General features: G+C 42.7%; 2 protein-coding genes across 11 annotated transcripts in view; both read right to left on the reverse strand.

Annotated features, from left to right (window-relative positions):
- The window catches only part of arhgef10la (Rho guanine nucleotide exchange factor (GEF) 10-like a), a 91274-nt gene extending 85287 nt beyond the window's left edge, over positions 1 to 5987 (reverse strand). The window contains exon 1 of one of the 4 annotated variants that reach the window (XR_003751390.1): positions 5504 to 5695. Coding sequence is in view for 2 of the 4 variants with exons in the window: in XM_028997816.1 (XP_028853649.1) it covers positions 5504 to 5597 (94 nt within the window). In the remaining 2 variants the exon portion in view is untranslated. Of the gene's footprint in view, positions 1 to 5503; positions 5696 to 5717 lie in introns of those variants that run through there. The other 3 variants (XM_028997818.1, XM_028997816.1, XM_028997817.1) reach the window with 3 other exon arrangements.
- Positions 5988 to 6576: 589 nt separating this feature from the next.
- The window catches only part of chd5 (chromodomain helicase DNA binding protein 5), a 32248-nt gene continuing 20814 nt past the window's right edge, over positions 6577 to 18010 (reverse strand). For 2 of the 7 annotated variants that reach the window (XM_028998173.1, XM_028998179.1), the window contains 21 exons: positions 17704 to 17835; positions 17478 to 17595; positions 17276 to 17400; positions 16831 to 17077; positions 15674 to 15846; positions 15102 to 15276; positions 13833 to 13919; positions 13662 to 13750; positions 13385 to 13518; positions 13149 to 13293; positions 12531 to 12690; positions 12316 to 12395; positions 12032 to 12215; positions 11853 to 11942; positions 11414 to 11566; positions 11216 to 11324; positions 10920 to 11052; positions 10221 to 10416; positions 9970 to 10133; positions 9474 to 9600; positions 6577 to 9295 (listed from right to left, as the gene is read on the reverse strand). In XM_028998173.1, coding sequence (XP_028854006.1) covers positions 9147 to 9295; positions 9474 to 9600; positions 9970 to 10133; positions 10221 to 10416; positions 10920 to 11052; positions 11216 to 11324; positions 11414 to 11566; positions 11853 to 11942; positions 12032 to 12215; positions 12316 to 12395; positions 12531 to 12690; positions 13149 to 13293; positions 13385 to 13518; positions 13662 to 13750; positions 13833 to 13919; positions 15102 to 15276; positions 15674 to 15846; positions 16831 to 17077; positions 17276 to 17400; positions 17478 to 17595; positions 17704 to 17835 — 2970 coding nt within the window. In that variant the 3' untranslated portion in view covers positions 6577 to 9146. Of the gene's footprint in view, positions 9345 to 9473; positions 9601 to 9969; positions 10134 to 10220; positions 10417 to 10919; positions 11053 to 11215; positions 11325 to 11413; positions 11567 to 11852; positions 11943 to 12031; positions 12216 to 12315; positions 12396 to 12530; positions 12691 to 13148; positions 13294 to 13384; positions 13519 to 13661; positions 13751 to 13832; positions 13920 to 15101; positions 15277 to 15673; positions 15847 to 16830; positions 17078 to 17275; positions 17401 to 17477; positions 17596 to 17703; positions 17836 to 18010 lie in introns of all 7 variants that reach the window. The other 5 variants (XM_028998175.1, XM_028998178.1, XM_028998174.1 and 2 more) reach the window with 5 other exon arrangements.

Raw genomic sequence — 18010 nt, forward strand, 5'->3', positions numbered from 1 at the left:
ATCTGCTTTGCATTTTGATTAGCTCTGAACTATGTCCTTTGTTGGAAAATTCCTGACTGCAATAGGATGTTTTTCTTTATGCTCCTGGGGGAATTGCATCACAAGGCAAGAAGATTTGACTACAGGCGAGACCAAGCCAAGGAACATATTTTGAAAAAATATGTATATATATATTATTTTTGCCATGCATTTCCCTTCGCTTAGACATCCACTACCTGAGATCTCAATCAGGAAATTAACTCCATTTTTTGAGGGAGAACGGTAAACATTTTGTGCCAAAGCATGGATGTTTTTACTGCTTCCCTAAAGCAGATTCACTCTGATTCAGAGCAAATGCAGTACCCAGGCTCTGTTAGAACCCAGTAAATTACCCAAGCAAAGACCATCAAGACTACTTTACATACTAAAAGGAAAATAAGAGTGACTACCGTCATTGTTTCCTCATTTGTGCTACAACAGCACACTGCCTCTGGCACTGTCCCAAAATTCCTTTACCATTCCATGGAGATACAAACGTTGGGTGTTTTGAGGAGCGCTGTGGACATGCTTTCCAAGACACGTTTCGAAATCTCCCACAGGCATCAAAGGTCATTTTATTTGAGTAATGTTCATACTTGAAGACACCACTGACATCAGCATTGTTGTGCATGAATGTAATGAACAGTGTTCAGTGAATATGGTTATATTTTTCGTGAGCGCTGAACTGAACAAGGAATTTTACAAAATCTAGCCGCAAGTAGCCAAGTATTTTAGCAGCAATGTTGGAATCAGAAGAGGTTCAACAGCTTTGATGAGGACACAATTGCACAAATTGTGTGTCCAAAGAAAATTTGCCGTGATTGTGTGTGTTAACTTTAGCACCCCCTACAGGCGAGGACAGATGAGACTATGTACAACATGAGAGGAGGCCACAAAGATAAAATAAAATGAGGAGGCTGAAAGAGCCCCCAATGGACAGGGTCTGGAGTCAGTACCTAACCCAAACTTTTTGCACAGTCCATTCTGAATAGGCACAGTCTTGTGATATTAAGAAAAAATAATAAATCGTGCACCGACGGATTCTTCAGAATAGATCAAACAGAGCAATCAAGTATTCGAAGAAAAGAGTAATGGATTATTAAATAAAAAAGAAAATAGAGATTTCACCTATGAGAATGTAAATGTCTACAGGTGCAACAAAACCAAAAAAAAAAAAAAAAAAAACAGCAAATTACCACCTAAAAACGTTTTCTTGAAATATCTAATTTTCCCAATTAGCCCTTTAATCTATCACTGTCTACAGATTTGCATTGTCAGTATCCTGGGACACTGGGCTGGGCTGTGTACTCTTTAGTAACCAGTGTGCACATGAACAGTCCGGAATGTTCTTGCTCACCCATGGCCATGCTGATACTGTACTACCACAATCTCTGTTGTTTCATTCATGTAGTTTGCCAAGTCTACAGGGGCCAAAGAGCCGGTCCACAAGCATAGTTTCTTCAACAAGCCCACTAAGTTCTCTGCAGCACAATAAGGCTTTGTCACTAAAACCTTGGAACGTTGCTTGTGCATTCGTCACTGAAAATATCAAGCTGTTCATTAGCTCACAGGTTAAAGGGTCAGTGGCACGCAGAGTGGCACGCAGCACATACTAATTCAGAAAGTCTGCCTGTTTTATGTTGTGGATCAACGTATATGACAGTGTTATAACGGTGTTGAATATACGAAGGTTTGATCAAAATAACATCAAGAGTAATATTAGTTTCCTCAAACATCACTCTCATTTCAAACATCACAGCACTGGAAAGAGGAACGGCTTTCACAGTGAGAACTATTGATCAAAAACATGACCTTGTGCTAAATGGTTTAATCTGAAAGTTACCTTCACAAACAACATGTTTAAACATTATCCAGTTATTCACTAACAGGATTTTGGTGGAATACTCTTATCAATCTTCTTGCAGCAGTATAGCCAGTATCTAGTGTTACCAATGGGTACGCTCAGTCAGTAGAGTGGCAAATAGCTAAAGAGCTTTAAATATTTGTAACGATACTGTAAATGACTGCATGTGCAATGTTATAAAATGCTGAGACCTGCATGTGTCCTATCAAACCAAAATCATAAAGGTATTTTGTTAAAAATAATAAGTCTTAAAGAGCAGTCTAATGAGAAGATTCGAAATATGATGTGCCTAGGCAGATCAGAAAGTCCATGCCAGGGAGGAGCTTGAAATGAACTGTGTGCTGACCAGTCCATTTTTTGTCCTGCTAATACAAAACAGCTGGACCAAGGCTTTCAATAAAGTGCAATTTGTATTTTTTTCATGGTTATTTTTTACCAGTGTAATTTGTACATCATGCATATAATTAGTGTACTGCTATTCTAGTTTTTTGTTATTTAAGTCTGTCTTATTCTATTCTTGTCTTTAACTATATGCCTCACTGAGTCGACTGCACCTTAAATTTCATTGTTCCTTGAAAAGTGACAATGACAATAAAGATTTAACTTATCTTATCAGTCACAGCACAACTGTACTAACTGCACTAAAGAAGAATTGAACTATTTGCCAAGCAGAGGTGCTCCTCGGTTTGTAAAAATAGGTTAAATATGTAATACAATCTAGAAATGTCACTGTGTCCCACGGTCACATTAAGTGCACGCGGCAGTTCGCAGCGCACAGTGAAGCAAATAGAAGCTAATATGCTAATAATGACCATTCAGCTACATAGAAATGAGCATGGAAGTGAGCAGATCAGTGCCTTCGGATTTAGCTTCTTTTTTTTTTTCTCCCTCGGAACACCCGCAGAATTAGCAGGACTGCTAACACCATGTCGCAGAACAGGGGGGCTTATGTGTTTACATCTGCACCCCTTCTGGTATAGACAAACGATTTTGCGTTTCAGTGGTGGCACAGAGAACACACTAAGGCCTTTGGCAGTGTCGGGGGGGGTCAGCTGCATCTATAATGCGCTGGCCATCGTCAGACACTGGGCCCACAAATCTGTAGGGCTCAAGGAACAATAGTGAAGAGCACAGCTGTTGTGTACTGGGTAAACAAGCTCTGGAATTTTCCCAGTGGGTTTGCTGTAGACATAAGCCACACTTTGGAACCCACTCGATGGGGATTTCTTTAGGTGTGTAGGCACTGGATAGCATAGCCTGGATCAGGGTCTGTCTTAATACAGGCTACAAAGATTTCTTGTTTTTTGCAGGATCGGAATGCAAAATTACATTTTAATAGGTTTATCCTTAGTCGTATAAAAATGTTTCAATCATTTAAGAGCTTTGCATTGAAACACATACACCAGGAACTAGCTATGAGGATCATGAGACACATATCGAGGGGTACAACTTTAAACAAATTATATTTTGATTATGCATACTTTGTGTTGATTTGATTTGTGAAAAAACTTATATCTTTAACACAGAGATAACAGAATTTATAGGGAACTATAGAGATTAATTATTTTCTTACATTACAAAAAACATTTTTTTGTTTAGTAAGTTTATTAAGAACTTATCCTCATCATTTTGCCAACCAGATTATGTACATTTTACTTCTGACCAAAATGTTATTTACACTCATATGGTTCTCACACCTCAATTTTCACTATGTGTGCTTGTTCTCGCAGGCACAGTACAATCAAAGGTAGATTTCTGAACACGTCGCCACAGCGTTTTTAGAAATTAATTGAGTCTTAGGAACAATGGCTGACAAACAACTGTGGTTTTCTAGTGGTTCTTCTGGCTAAATTCACTCTTACATCTGAATCTGACATGTGCAAATAAACCGTGACCCATGAATCTTGACACTCTAAAAAAGTGTCTCAGGTCTTCATTTTAATAGCTGTGCTAAGGGCTAATGCCTCTTTCAAATGCCTTACAAATCATACAATTGCCACATAGACAACGGCCATTCAATCCCTAGACTTCACTCTGTATAGAGCTATACCATTGCTGCCCTAAGACTTCCTAGAGCTTTACAGCTAAGCTGCGACTTCTTCGTTATCTTTACAGATTCCTGGCTGTTGAGAAAAAGTGCATATTAGATCATGGAAGTTCCTGCCCAAAGTCGCCAGAGGCTTTCCCACTACAGCTGATAAGAGCCTGGAAATTTGTGCAGATTAGGGGGTGCACATGCACATCATTCTATATCTTCTCCCACCGGAGTAAAAGGGGAGGATGAGGTCTTTCAAGAGGTGAGTGGGCTGCAGTAATACACTCAAGCGACATTTATCATTTTTCCTCGCCACCACGTGTGACTCACTTGTACAAAATGCCTGAGTTGACCCCCCCCCCCCCCCCCCCCCCCCCCCCCCCTCACACATTGCCTTATAGCTTCAGCACCAGGCTCGTGGAAAGTTCTGCCCAGGGTCATGCATGTAAACATCCGATATTAATCCCCATGTGTGCTGTATGGTAATGAAACAGATTCACATTGTGCTCAGTGAGCAGGAGGTGAACCCTGATCCTTGCTTATTCTCAGGGTAGAGGCCACAGGGAAATCTGAAGGCATAGCTGACAGATCAGTACGCTTGCAACGTTCAGGCAGGGTGACCTTCTGCTACACAGGGAACTGACGGTAACCTGACTGCACACCGGCCTTTACTGTTCAATTGTACAGTCCCATGCTGATGTTTCCTTGTTAGACTTGCTAGAGTCTAAAGTAACATCTGAACAACTTTACAAAGTTTTACTTTTACCAGAATTTGGCAGACGCTCTTATCATTAAAATGAAAGTGTTGAATGGTTTTGAGCACACTTGCGGTGTGTTCATCAGTCATGATTCTGGAAGAAGAATAAAAAAATAATAAGGCAGCTGACACTGACCATAAGTTTGCTAGTCCTAAATATTTTTATCTTAAATCAGTAAGTTGCTTTCATACGCAGCAAAAACTTGGTCTGGCTTTTCTACTTTCTACTAGTAGTTACTTCCACCTTTGACGCTCTGCAGTGGTCTCAGATAAAGAGCATGAGGAAGAACAAACAGCCCCACCCCCCAAAAGAAAGATCGACATGGCATGATACACAAAACTTGCTAGTTCCGCCCAGGATCCCATTTCGGGTCCTCGGGGATAACCCCTGCAAGTCTCCACCCACGCTGCTCCCAAAACTTCCTTCACTTCCTGCGGAGTGGAGAAGGAGGGCCCATGACAGGAGACCTCTCACCCAGACATGCATGGGCTGTTGATGGCAGGGCATATTACTGTGAAAGGTTGAGTGAGGGAGGTGGACACCAAGGAGCAAAATGATGAGCCCTTCCAAGATGAAGGAGACCAACAGCTCAAAGTGCATAGAAATGATTTGAAAAGGTGCGTGCAGTTCGTGTTCCTTCTTTCTCCAACCAGGCCAGTGATTTTGAGGGGTGTTGCTGCCCCACTTCAGGAGGGCCATGTCTTTAGATCAAGAGGACAGACCGCTGCTCTTGCTCTCACTTACTCTGCTGTCTGCGTAGAGGTCAGCATAGGCTCAATTGTCCCTAAGGGACAGTGTCACCAAGGTGATGCCACTCCGGCTTTGTACCTTGTCTCTTTTCTCCTCGCCTCATCCCTGCAGACTGCCGATCACAGGGGCTGAGCACAAAACAGCCCAGAGCAGCCTCCCGTCCCACCCCCATCCCGGGTCCTTTCACGCTGCCCCTTCCTTTGTTGCAATGAGGCCATGCAGAGAGAGTCTGTGTGACCGTCCCTGTGTGTGAAAGAAACTGCGAGAGAAACAATAAACATGTAGCACCCACCTCCTTCTCGCCCAAAGTCTTTCCACAGAGAGGCTTCAGCACCTCCCCGGACTTTAATCCCAGGGTTCTCCCATGAACCTTCAGGCTGCTAAAACGACAGCCTCATCGTCCCAAAGACACCGTCACCGCAGCGCAGGAACCTTCAGGCACGAGTGGCTGCAAACGTCCTGCAGATGATTAACTTTCACACAGCAAGCAAGCTGCACCCCGTGTGCACTGGCTGCTCCACACAGCTCCACTCCGGCTTTCCCTTACGCTGAATGAGGGAGGTCCCTCCCTCCTTCGGCTGAGTCCCTCCCCTCTCTCCCTCCTCCTCTGACCCCCTCTTGTTAGACAGACAAGGCCCACAGAGGAGCTCTCGCAAAGGGCTCTCTGCCCTCAGCCAATCACAGGGACGAAGCAGGAGCTGATCCTTCAACCACAGCAGGGGCTTCAGGCTGGAGGGCGGGGCCTAGCGAACCAAAGAGAGGGGGAAAGCCAGAGAACCGAGGAAGGAGGGTTTGGCACACTCGGGAGAGATTACGCCATCCCAAAGCTGTCTTTCAGGGGAATAAATAGAACTATGTGAGACAGAACTAAGCCATTTTCCTCCAGAACTATTGGTCCACTAACTATTCTTAGGAATCCATCTTGTCGAGAATAAACTGTTGTTTAGACATAATGTTTTTCATTTTGCTCTAATACAATTTAATACCAACTGTTAAAAGAGGATTTTACAGTGTATGTATGTTGTTATGAAGTTGTTAAAATTCTCAATTTTTTATATAGAGATTTCCTTTTTAAAAACTATGAATTCGTTTTTATTTATTTATTTATTTACTTATTTTTACAAAATTCTTAGAAAAGAAGCACACAAGAAAACCACGATGAAGCATTTATTGTAAAGCATTTTCATTTCTTATTGAGAGAATTTATTAAAACACATTAAACAAATACACCGAGTACAAAGTAAAAGATGACTGTTCAGTTCTTTTCTGGTCACATTTTCACCCGGAACAAATGCCTGTCCCGCGGCTAACAATGGTCGCACTCATCAAGTTTTGCCCCAGTCCCATGGCATGACCACTGTCTCACCAGAGTGAAAACACATCTTACATGCTGTGCATTCACTGCAGCAAGTGCAGGGTCTCTTGGTAGCTTTTGAAGCCTTGTGATAATGGATTGACATATCAGTAAATATATTTGATACGATTAGACTGAAGCCTTTTTTTAAATGATTTTATATAACATTCGCACCGGCTTCAGTTTGATTGTATTTCCTTAGAGCTATATTCAGTCATTTCGGCACTCTGATTTAAAAAAAAAACAAAGCACCTAAAGAGGTAATGGAATAAACCCATGCAACACATATAGGCTCAGAGAGCAACTACTTATTACAAAAATGTAGAAAGGCTCCTTTTTAAACGAGTAACGAGTTTATAGGTGTGAGACTGAAGACAGGCAGTCATCTCTCTCTTGCTCTGTATCTTGGCTGATATGGCACATCTAAGCTACAACCAGGTTAGCGTATGCTCAATGCATTAGACTTACAGTCTTGCGTCTGATTTTTAGTACTTTTCATGTAAATTTGTGTTTGCGTGTGTGTGTGTGTCTATATATATGTCTTGAGGTGTACCCAACACTATATGTATATATGTACCATATTACTGTGCATTATATATGCCTTTGTTTAACAATGAGGCATTTTTGCAACAAAAGAGACCTATGTTGCTGCACTGATAACAAGTTGATGCTGTCAAGCATTTCTGGTGTCTTGATGGATGCTCTGAGAGAAAGAGAGAGAGAGAGAGAGAGCTCACTTCCTCATATAAAGTGCTTAATTAAAAAAACACAGGCTAGGGCAAGTTCAAGTTACACTACCACAATTTTCTGATCAACACTGTCTTAAACACACTGACTTCAAAAGGAACCAAACATTCGCTGCAATTTTTTTTTTTTTTTTTTTAAAGCTAACACATCTCCACACAAGTGCCATACTAATAGAACATCTGTAATTCCAAATAAAACAGTTTAACAAAGTAAACTCCGGTCAAACCAAAAAAATAATTAAACAAAAAAAATAAAGACAAAAAAAAAACAGTTTGGACAACCTCAAATGACATGAACATCATCCTGTGCTAATGCAGTGCTAATGTAGTACAGAACATCTGTACTTCCAAATAAAACAGTTTAACAAAGTAAACTCCGGAAAACAAAACAAACAAAAAAAATTATAAAGACAAAAATAATTATTAAAAATATAAAATTATCAAAAATAAAAATAAAAAAAAAACAGTTTGGACAACCTCAAATGAAATGAACATTATCCTGTGCAGAAATCATACACGCCATTTATGGAGAAATGCAAAGCGTAAGTCAGAGGCCGAAAAAGGTGAAAATAGCAACATGAGTAGCTCTCGCGCGCTGGACAGGGGAAAACGCTTGTGTAAATTACACCGTGTCTCACAGACAGAGCCACCCTGGTAAATACTGTTAGATATTATTCGAGCGAGCGCTTGAACACTGTCTGCAGGCACACACTGGCCAGAAAAGAAAAAGGAAAAGGAGAGCGTTAGCGCTCGGACATTCAGATGCTACTGGAACACTTTAACTTTTTCAATTCAACTCACGACTGGTCTCGAACAAGCCAGGTAAACAATTAACAGCCCCCAAACCCAGTATGTATATTATCCTTATGTGAAACAGTAATGGTGGATTATGTGGTGTAAAATAAACTGCAGTCTCTTGAATTATTTACAATTATGATACCTTCTTAGATAGCTAATGCAGCACTACGGCCACACAGTTATGGTAGCAAGTCCTATTTTACAGCCAACGTTGAGGGCAAGAGATGGTTATGATTATGCATTATTCTGCCACAAATTCAAATGATAAAATTGGCAAAAAACAAATAAATAACAGGACTGGACGCCATATTGTATAATTCAGCAACCATTTATGTCAGTCTTTTTTCCCCCCGTATGCAGTAAACGTGTCTCTGCTTCCGAAGGCCCTGCTTCACAGGCCTGATTAAGAGATGGAGGGAGGGTCATAGCAGGAAATTCTTCAAGCCCAACAGCCCCTCCTCTGTGCCGTACGCTGAGCTAGTAGCAATTAATCTTCCAGTGAGGGAGCGAATACTGTTCACTGAAGAAAAGCCTGATGAAATGACCATAGCGGCAAACAAAAGTCTTCTTTTCAGGCATTCCGAAGCCCGGTGCCCAACAAGTGGCTTCCAACATTTGCCATAAAAAAAAAAAAGTTCAATAACAATCACCAAAAAAAGCAAAACCACACTGAATTAAGGACACCGTAGCAAAGAATCTTCAAAGACATAAAAAGTGCAATTAATAAGATTTCTTATAATTTCTGTTTTATACTCATTCATTTAGGCCCATTTTGAGTTTTTTGCTTTGCAAAGCCAGGATGAAGGGTTTCAGGGGTAAAGGTCTAGTCCTCAATGCAGATGACATCGCTTGGTTTCCCTGATTTCAGGTCAGAGGTGGTGATGTCCCTCAGGGGGTCTCCTGACTTCTTATCCAGGTGTCCTGATGGTGGGGGGCCATTGGTGGACACTGATAATGAAAGACGTTTCCCCCCAATAAAAAAAAAAAAAACAACTTTAAGCTTCAAATGGCATCAAAACCCCTATCAGAAACACAAGATATTGGCAGACAAAGTTCTTACAAACATTTTGAAGACCTCCAAAGACCTCATCAAAAAACAAATGACTTCCAACTCAAACATGCCTTCATATCCGAGGCAGACTCCACTCACCACTGACGTAGGGACCTAGAGGCATTTGGCTGTAGTTGACCATGCCTGCAGCACCGGGACCTCGAAACGCTCCACCAAAGCTGCCACTGTATATCTGAGAACAGCCGAAGGAGCCCTGTGGAAAAGGCTGGATGCCACAGAGAGGTCCAACATTAGTGCACTAAGTACATAACTCCACATGTGTTCATTCATAGTTTTGATGCCTTCAGTGAGAATCTACCAACGTAAATGGTCATGAAAATAAAGAAAACACATTGAATGAGAAGGTGTGTTCAAAGTTTTTGGACTAAAGTCAAGAAAACTTATCTTAAATTTCTAATAATTAGTTTTTCATTGAACATTGAAATGCATCCCACAGACACCAACACCACAAATGGGTCAATTAAGATTCTACTTCCATGCCATAAAGGAACACACAATGGTTCAAATAGGAGATGATGGAAAATAAACCAGTTTTGGAGAAAGCCCCCCTCCCCCCGTTGCATGCGGAACACACCTGCTGGGGAGGGGGCTCATTGCCACGGCTTGTTAGCCGGCTCAGGATGCTCCTCTCCGACATCTGCAGACGAGCAGAGACTGGGGGAATCCTCGACAGCATGGAGGGCAGTCGTGTGACATCTGCCTTCATATCACTGAGCAGCTCCTCCAGCTGGTTCAGCACTGCCACAAAGATCCATGGATTGCGTTGCATTTTATTTAATTCGACAGGGCTTAGCATTCCTTAGCATTCTCCACGCACATACGCACCTTTGTGTAGCACAGCGTTGGCTGGCTTGTTTCCGGCCAGTGACTCCTTGGACAGATGCTGGTGGGACTCAGCCAGACACTCCACCTCAGAAAATCGTGTGTTGAGAGCCATGGCTGGGTGGCCGGGGTCCAGCGTCATGTTCAGGTAGGCGGCCCGCCTCAACTGCTCCTCAATGACAAGAGCCTGCTCCAGCAACTGATGAACAAAAAAATCAATTCTCTTTCGATCTGACAAATAGGTACACAACCATTCATTTCTAACAGCAGTGATGATAGTTGAGTGGTTCATTGGAGAAAAGAGTGATATATCACTACAACAAATTAAGCTAACATGTAATTATGTGATTGTGAACTCGGACTGAAGGGCTCCACTGACATTCTGTAGTAGTTGATTCTGAGTTATATGGGCAAGGCATTATGGGCAGGAGAGGACGTTATGAGAATGCAGTCTATAATTGCCCTGTGGGTAAGAGCCCCCTCCAATATTTTTATTCCGCCCCACCTACTCCCTGAACCACATTTAAATTTTGGTGACAGCCTAATACAGTAACTTTTTATTTTGACTGACCACTTACAAATGATCAAAATGTCATTGTGCATATCACTGTAGTTGTGCGTATCCCTGACATATGTACAAAATACACCAAAGTTTAGAGATCTGCAGTTCTTCTCCCAATTTAGTAATGAAATGCTGCTAACTTTAAAGCGCCGTGCCAGAAACTTGTTCTTCATCTCCAGGTAGTTCCCCTTATGCATTTCACTCTTGAAAGGTTCATTGAGAATGGCGTAGCGAGGATCACTCTGAATGTCCTGCCAACGGGCGTAGCCATGTCTAAAATTTAGGGGGCTGTCAAGGCACTCATCAGAATGGACATTTAAAATCAATTTTCAATTTCAGCTCCTTGGCACATCACACAGTCACCTATGCTGTCCAAAGAGGTTGAATATGACTGATGTTGAACACTTTACTCTTATTTTTAAATATGGAAGGATACGTTACGATGCCTGCCAACAACCAATAGTCATGCCGACGGTGCCAGATTTCATACATCTTCCCTGAAGACACAGCAGCTCGCTCCTCATTTTGCCACAGGGTATGCAGCTCTGGGAATAAACATCAGCCATCGATCAATACGTATCACCTCCAAACACATCTTAGCAAGCCGTGAGGGGTGCAGAATCGGCTCCCTCACCTGTAAAGCCTCCATCGGCAATGTTGAACATGAACCTCGACTTGCTGCCGTTCCTGTCTTCGTTTCTGCTTTCTTCAAGGTCGTCCCTGGCCTCTCTCTCTCCATTCAGCTGGTTTTCAGAGGCGTCCTCTCTCCTGGAGTCGTCTGAAATGGCTAATAAATTAAACAGGAATCGGACATAATTGATCCAATTCATATATGTATCAAACTTATAAAGAGATATGTAAACATTGCTCAGAGATATTGCTCACAGTCTAATTTTCATTACAAGTGGCTGCAATAACAGAAAATTAAGTAGTGCAGTACTCTTTGAGTGGATTAGAATTAAATACACCAACTGCATGAAAAGGTTTTACTGTAAATAAGGCCCATGACGGCTAGCGGACCTACACATAACTTGAGCATGCATCATGGTGGGTGTCACTCTTTTAACACTAACCGGCTTTTGGCTCTTTCTCCTCTCCTTTAATGTGATAAGAGTCACTCTCCGCTTTCTCACATGACCTTTCAGGCTCACGACTTGCTTCGCCTGTACACAAATTAACAGGGCTGTTCCGGTCAACAGCAGAGCTGCAAATATTATGCAATAATTAGAAATGGAACTGGCAAAAATACAACCTGGTGCAACATCAGATGACGAATCGGTCTGTTTTCCAGAAGTCTGTTGATTGAATGTAGGCTCTGATCGGGACGTTTCTGTTCTCTCATTCTTTTCAGCTAGCTTTTCTTCAGCATCTTTCTTGGTTTCTTCGCTCTCAGCCATTTTCTCTGTCACTGGGGAGGGCTCAGCCCGAGTGAGGACCTGTGAAGAAATAAAACCATAAATGTACGTAACGACTGGGGTTTACACTGAATTTTTGAAGGTAGAGGAGATCTGACAGTGCTGGCTTTGATGTACTGACCTCAGGCTCTGAGGGTTTGGCGCTGTCTTGTTCTGTGCTCTCCTTCTCCTCAGCAGGTCCAGAGCCTGACTCGGTCTTCTCTGCAAAACAGAAACAGATGGACGAAGCTGGGATTGGAATTTTTCTGTTTTTTGGATGAAAACCAAACAGAAAAAATTAGCCAAGGACGCTAAGGAGCGGTCAGCTTAGACCCTTGAGCTGTGAGTGAAGCTGACCTGGAGGCACAGGCGTGCCTGGTTGAGTAGCAGCAGGGCTGGCAGGCACAGGGGTGTTGGGGTCAGAGGAAAGTCCCTCAGTGAGTTTCTTTAGTTCCATGCCGAGTGGTATCAGGTCTGGTGTGCTGAGCTTCCCATTGACATGCTCAAACTCCTGAACCTGCAAGACACACCGGATACACTGTAATCATACATTATACATTATAAAACTGTATTATTACTGTATTAACAGAATTGAATTAGTCTGACATAGGTGTCCTGGTTTTTAATGGAGAGTCAGTTTAACTAATGAATTTATGAAAACAATTAACACAGTGCTAGCATATTTCTAATTTGCCCAGAGTGTTGGATTTTGTCTCCATTGGTCTGGTCAACAGTTATCAGTTGTCGTGTCTCAGACTACCAGATGCAAAGGACAAATATTAGAGGTATGAAAACTAGAGGTATCAGAAGTATTAAAATGCTTCCATTTAATTTGTTGCTATTAGACTAGTCAATATGATATATACATGGTCCCTCATATTTTGAGTACTTCACCTTTACATTAATTTTTGATAACAAGACGGCATCTAATTACAATGTATTTAGCATAACATTAAGGATGGGTTGACAAGGAACCTTTTTGCGGACAAGAGACATGACCCCAATTCTTGTGAGAACATGTTGGCGGGACAGCCCCTCTCGGGGAACCCCATCAGCAAACGTCTCTGCTCCGTCTGCCCCTGGCTCACACAGGTGCCTCATGAACAGAGACACGTAGGCCCTGACGCACAAAAACAAGAACAGGAAATAATGAATACAGAGATTTTTGCTTAAACCCCCCAAAAGTTATGAAAATGTCTCAAAGTAAGCACCTGAACTCTTTCTCACTCTTCCCTCTCAGGTCCCTAACCAGCCAGTGGGAGTTGAATGCGTCCTGAGGGGGCATGCCCCAACGCATGATGGCGTTCAGGAAAGCTTTGCGCTGGCGTGCATTGAAACCCAAAACCTAAAACACACAATAACATCAATATCAACATTATGCACAAAGAATGAAAAACATTCATTTGATTGGCAGAGCCATCTACGTGTATCTGAGAAAATTCAATCCTAACACTGAGTTATGACGGAACGTTCATGCAGTTTCCGGACCTCAATGTTGCCCCCAACTCGAGCCAGCAGTGGTGGAAGTGGTTTGTCCCGGTCACTTTTCAGCTGTCTGCGAGACTGCCGACGTCCACCTGAAGACAGGAGGTCTCTTCAGTACAAACAACACGGTGTACCATCATGGGAAGCAGACCAGATAGACCAGATGCATCCTACCTTCAGGCCTCTCTTCAAAGTCTTCGTCCTCGTCCTCGGACCCCACCGAGTACTCGGACTGATTGTCTGAAAGATCATCTTGCCACTCTGAGTCACAGATCAGAGAGAAAAAAAGCACACACCATGCAGAAGATGCCACTGGCACCATGTATAAACACGCTGCTCGCCGGTGTTGTTTATGGAGCAATGTTCTCCTGGCTCAGGAGAAGCTCTTCTAGACTAAACTACATTCCTCACTGCCATAAATGCAAGGAGAAAGAATGATCCGCTCATGACACAGTGTGACTGAAACAGAGTGGTCTCAAAATTTATTTCTAATTTGGGTAAAACCGGTCACTAGAAAGAGTCGCAAACTGTACTATTCTAAATCAAATCATGAAAATTTCCTAATTTCCTCATTCCTCATGCATTTTACTCTTCAATGTTGATCTCCACATTTATCAGTGTGCTGTTTGTTGTCCTCTATTTGTTGTCCATAGGGTCAATATTTTAGAGGTGGTAGTAGCCTAGTTGGTAACACACTCGCCTATGAACCAGAAGACCCAGGTTCAAATCCCACTTACTACCATTGTGTCCCTGAGCAAGACACTTGTCTCCAGGGGGACTGTCCCCTGTAACTACTGATTGTAAGTCGCTCTGGATAAGGACGTCTAATAAATGCCGTAAATGTAAATGTAAATCTACACTCAGTGCTTTAATGTGTGTGGCTGATGATGCAATAGAGTTCTACTTGACTTACATTTACATTTACAGCATTTATCACACGCCCTTATCCAGAGTGACTTAGTTACAGTAGTTACAGGGACAGTCCCCCCGGAGCAACTTAGGGTTAAGTGTCTTGCTCAGACACAATGGTAGTAAGTGAGATTTAAACCTGGGTCTTCTGTTTCATAGGCGAGTGTGTTACCCACTAGGCTACTAGAGCTGGCTGCACACCAGTGATATGCCACTTAAATGGAGACACCGAAACCGGTTTTGAGTTATGGGTTAATTTCATTGAGGAAAATACAAGAGGACGTACAATTTCCAACTCCTCTTTTCTTCAGTTGTTTGCGCTTTTGCACTGCAGCCTGTCTGACAGCTCTCCTACATGGCCAGATAGTCAGCCAAACACATCTCTTTTTTTTCAGTTGTTTTGTTTCATATGCTGCCTCTACGTTCTCACAAGCTGGGCTACATTATCACAGCAGGCAGGGACTCTGCAAGCCCGAGAAAAGGCTCTGCCTGGGCCGCTGATAACCCACTGGCAGTGTGAGGGAGGCGCTCTACCTTGGTCTTCCTGGGAGGTGTCGTTGTAGTTGACCTGTTTGCGGATGCGCTTGCCCTTGCCAAGATTACGGGCCAGATCCTCCTGCTGCTGCTCGTAATGGTGCCTCAGCAGCTTCTCCCAGTAGTCAGGGTCTACGTTCTCCTCCTGTTTAATGATCTCACGCTGAACCTCCTCCTGCAGAGGATGCACACACCCACACACAGAGCAGCAAACACAAGCATACAGAGTGTGAATGATGCATTTTACTATGGAAACTCACCTGGACTCAGACATTTACTGAACACAGATACACACACACTTCCAAAGAGTAGAACGCACATGCTACCAAAATACAGCACAGCCAACATATTTTGGCGCCAAATTAAATATGTGAACCTTGTCCGTATCTTTTATTTTGACCATTCCCAGGCGTAACATAACCAATGAATATCAGGACACTGAGAAACAAAATAAAATATTTGCGGTCCACAGATTTCGTGAGAAACTTCTAAAATCTTCATTGTGTTTTGGCTTCACTGTTTTTTCTGGCTTCTCCCCTCTTTCCCAAACAACAGAACAGGGCGATGCTGACCTCTCCGTCCTCCTCTCGCACCACGTACTGGGCCACCTTAAAGGAGCTGAGGTACTCGTTCATGTTCTGGATCTCCGTGTCCTCAGTGGCATCCTGGCTGCGGTCCAGCAGTTTAGAGATGGCGTTGTCATCGTAGTGGATCACGCTGCCCTCCTCCCCGTCCTTAATGTCCCCTGGAGAAGAAAGTAGAGGGGAGAGAAGAATACGTTTGTTTAATTATAGCCTAAATGTACATCAGTAGAAGTACCTCTGGGCCCATTATAGATAATGGAGACACAGTGAGGACTGCAGAGGACACTGGCAGCAAGAAAACAATCCTGCTCTCACACCTGTGCTAGAAAAGGCTGGCATAATATTACAAAAACATAAAAGAAACGGTTAATTTCTATCTTATTACACTACACTGGCACTTATTACAATAGCAACATTTGGCTATTATAGTGTTTATGGTCTTCTATATCCTTTTCTGTAGATAAAAGTCACTATTTTTGCATTTAACTTTGCGTTTAACTTAATAAATGTCAAATGTCTGTGGTAATAAATGGTATTTGTGGAATAATGTTAATATGATAAATTGAAATTAAAAATTGACACTGGTGTGGTGGAAACCACACAGGCCAAAATAAACACAGTCCACAACCAACAGACTGAATGATACAAGTCTCTCCTGTTGTTCTGTGCAAAGCGCTGCTGAGAACAGAGGCACACATTAAAATGATCCCACAGGTCCAATTGAGAAAACATGAAAACAGAAGAGTCACTGCGTAGGGCAGTGGTGGCCTAGTGGGTAAGGAAACGGACCCATAATCAGAAGGTTGCCGGTTCGAATTTACCAAGGTGCCACTGAGCAAAGCACCATCCATACACACTGGTCCCCAGGTGCATGTCATGGTCAGCAAGGGTGATGGGTTAAAAGCAGAGGACACATCTCGTTGTGTCACCATTTGCTGTGCTGTGTTTCACAATGTGGACTCTCAGTTTCAGAAAATATAAATCTGCATTAGCAGTACTTTGGAACACACTTGAGTCAAGTACTTGAATCAAACCAACAAATTATTATATTATAATAAATAAATAATGTAGGAGGGTTGTAGTTCCGAATGCTGAGAATGATTGTGAAACACATTCTCTACACCAATTTGATCTGTGTTACGCACCGATGTTCCGGGCTGCTTCCACGTCGTCTTTGAAAAGTTCCTCCGTGCCAAACTTGAGGATGTCGTCCAGCTCCTGTTTGGACATGGAGCCGGTCTTGGAGCCCAGGCCTGGCCGCACCACCAGGTGGGTGAGCATCATCTTCCGCTTGGCCACCTGGGTAATGCGCTCCTCCACGGAGGCACGCGTTACAAAGCGATATATCATCACCTTCTTATTTTGGCCAATACGATGAGCCCTACTGAACGCCTGCAGAGCAAAGAAAGGGTGCAAGGGAGTTTTTTAGAGTAATTTATGCATAGTAAAATTAAAAGGAATGACATAACTGTCCATGAAATAGTCTACAAAGGGCTATAAACTGTCTTTTAGTTCATTTAAGGACGTTTAAAAGATTAGACAAAATGATGATGAATATGTTTGGTTAACATTTGCCTGCTGTATGTTTACCTGTATGTCATTATGAGGGTTCCAGTCAGAGTCGTAGATGATGACGGTGTCTGCAGAGGCTAAGTTGATGCCCAATCCTCCAGCACGTGTGGACAGCAGGAAGCAGAACTGCTGTGCACCAGGTGCTGATGGACACACACGCAGACTCAGTATGTTGCCCTCTGCTGGATAAAGGTGGGAATGCAAGAGAGGAAAATCTCACCATTGAAGCGGTCAATGGCTTCCTGCCGCAGACCACCGGTGATGCCTCCGTCTATCCGTTCATATTTATAGCCTTCAAATTCCAGGAAGTCCTCAAGTAGGTCCAGCATCTTAGTCATCTGAGATGACAATGAGGAACACTGAATCCATAACAATATAACATGCCAAGAATCGGCAGAACTTACTAGTCTAGAAAACCTGATTGTTCAAATGCAGCCAAAACTAACCTGAGAGAAAATGAGAACTCGGTGGCCTTCATCTTTGAGCTTCTTCAGCATCTTCTGCAGCAGGGTGAGTTTGCCTGAGGATTTCACTAGCAGATTCCCATCATATGAACCATTGGGCAGCACAGGAGCTTCCTAACATGAAATATATAAAATATAAGAATGCACTTTATACAGTTTATTGAAATGTTTTTCTTAATTACCTAAAATTCAGAAGTGCAGGGACTGCATCCACTGACCACCTCTCTGATGACCGCATAGCATGCACAGTGCATAGTAAACAGTTTTTCTTTACTGAATAAAAGGCTTG

Source organism: Denticeps clupeoides, chromosome 12 (assembly GCF_900700375.1).
Source record: "Denticeps clupeoides chromosome 12, fDenClu1.1, whole genome shotgun sequence".
Taxonomy (NCBI): domain Eukaryota; kingdom Metazoa; phylum Chordata; class Actinopteri; order Clupeiformes; family Denticipitidae; genus Denticeps; species Denticeps clupeoides.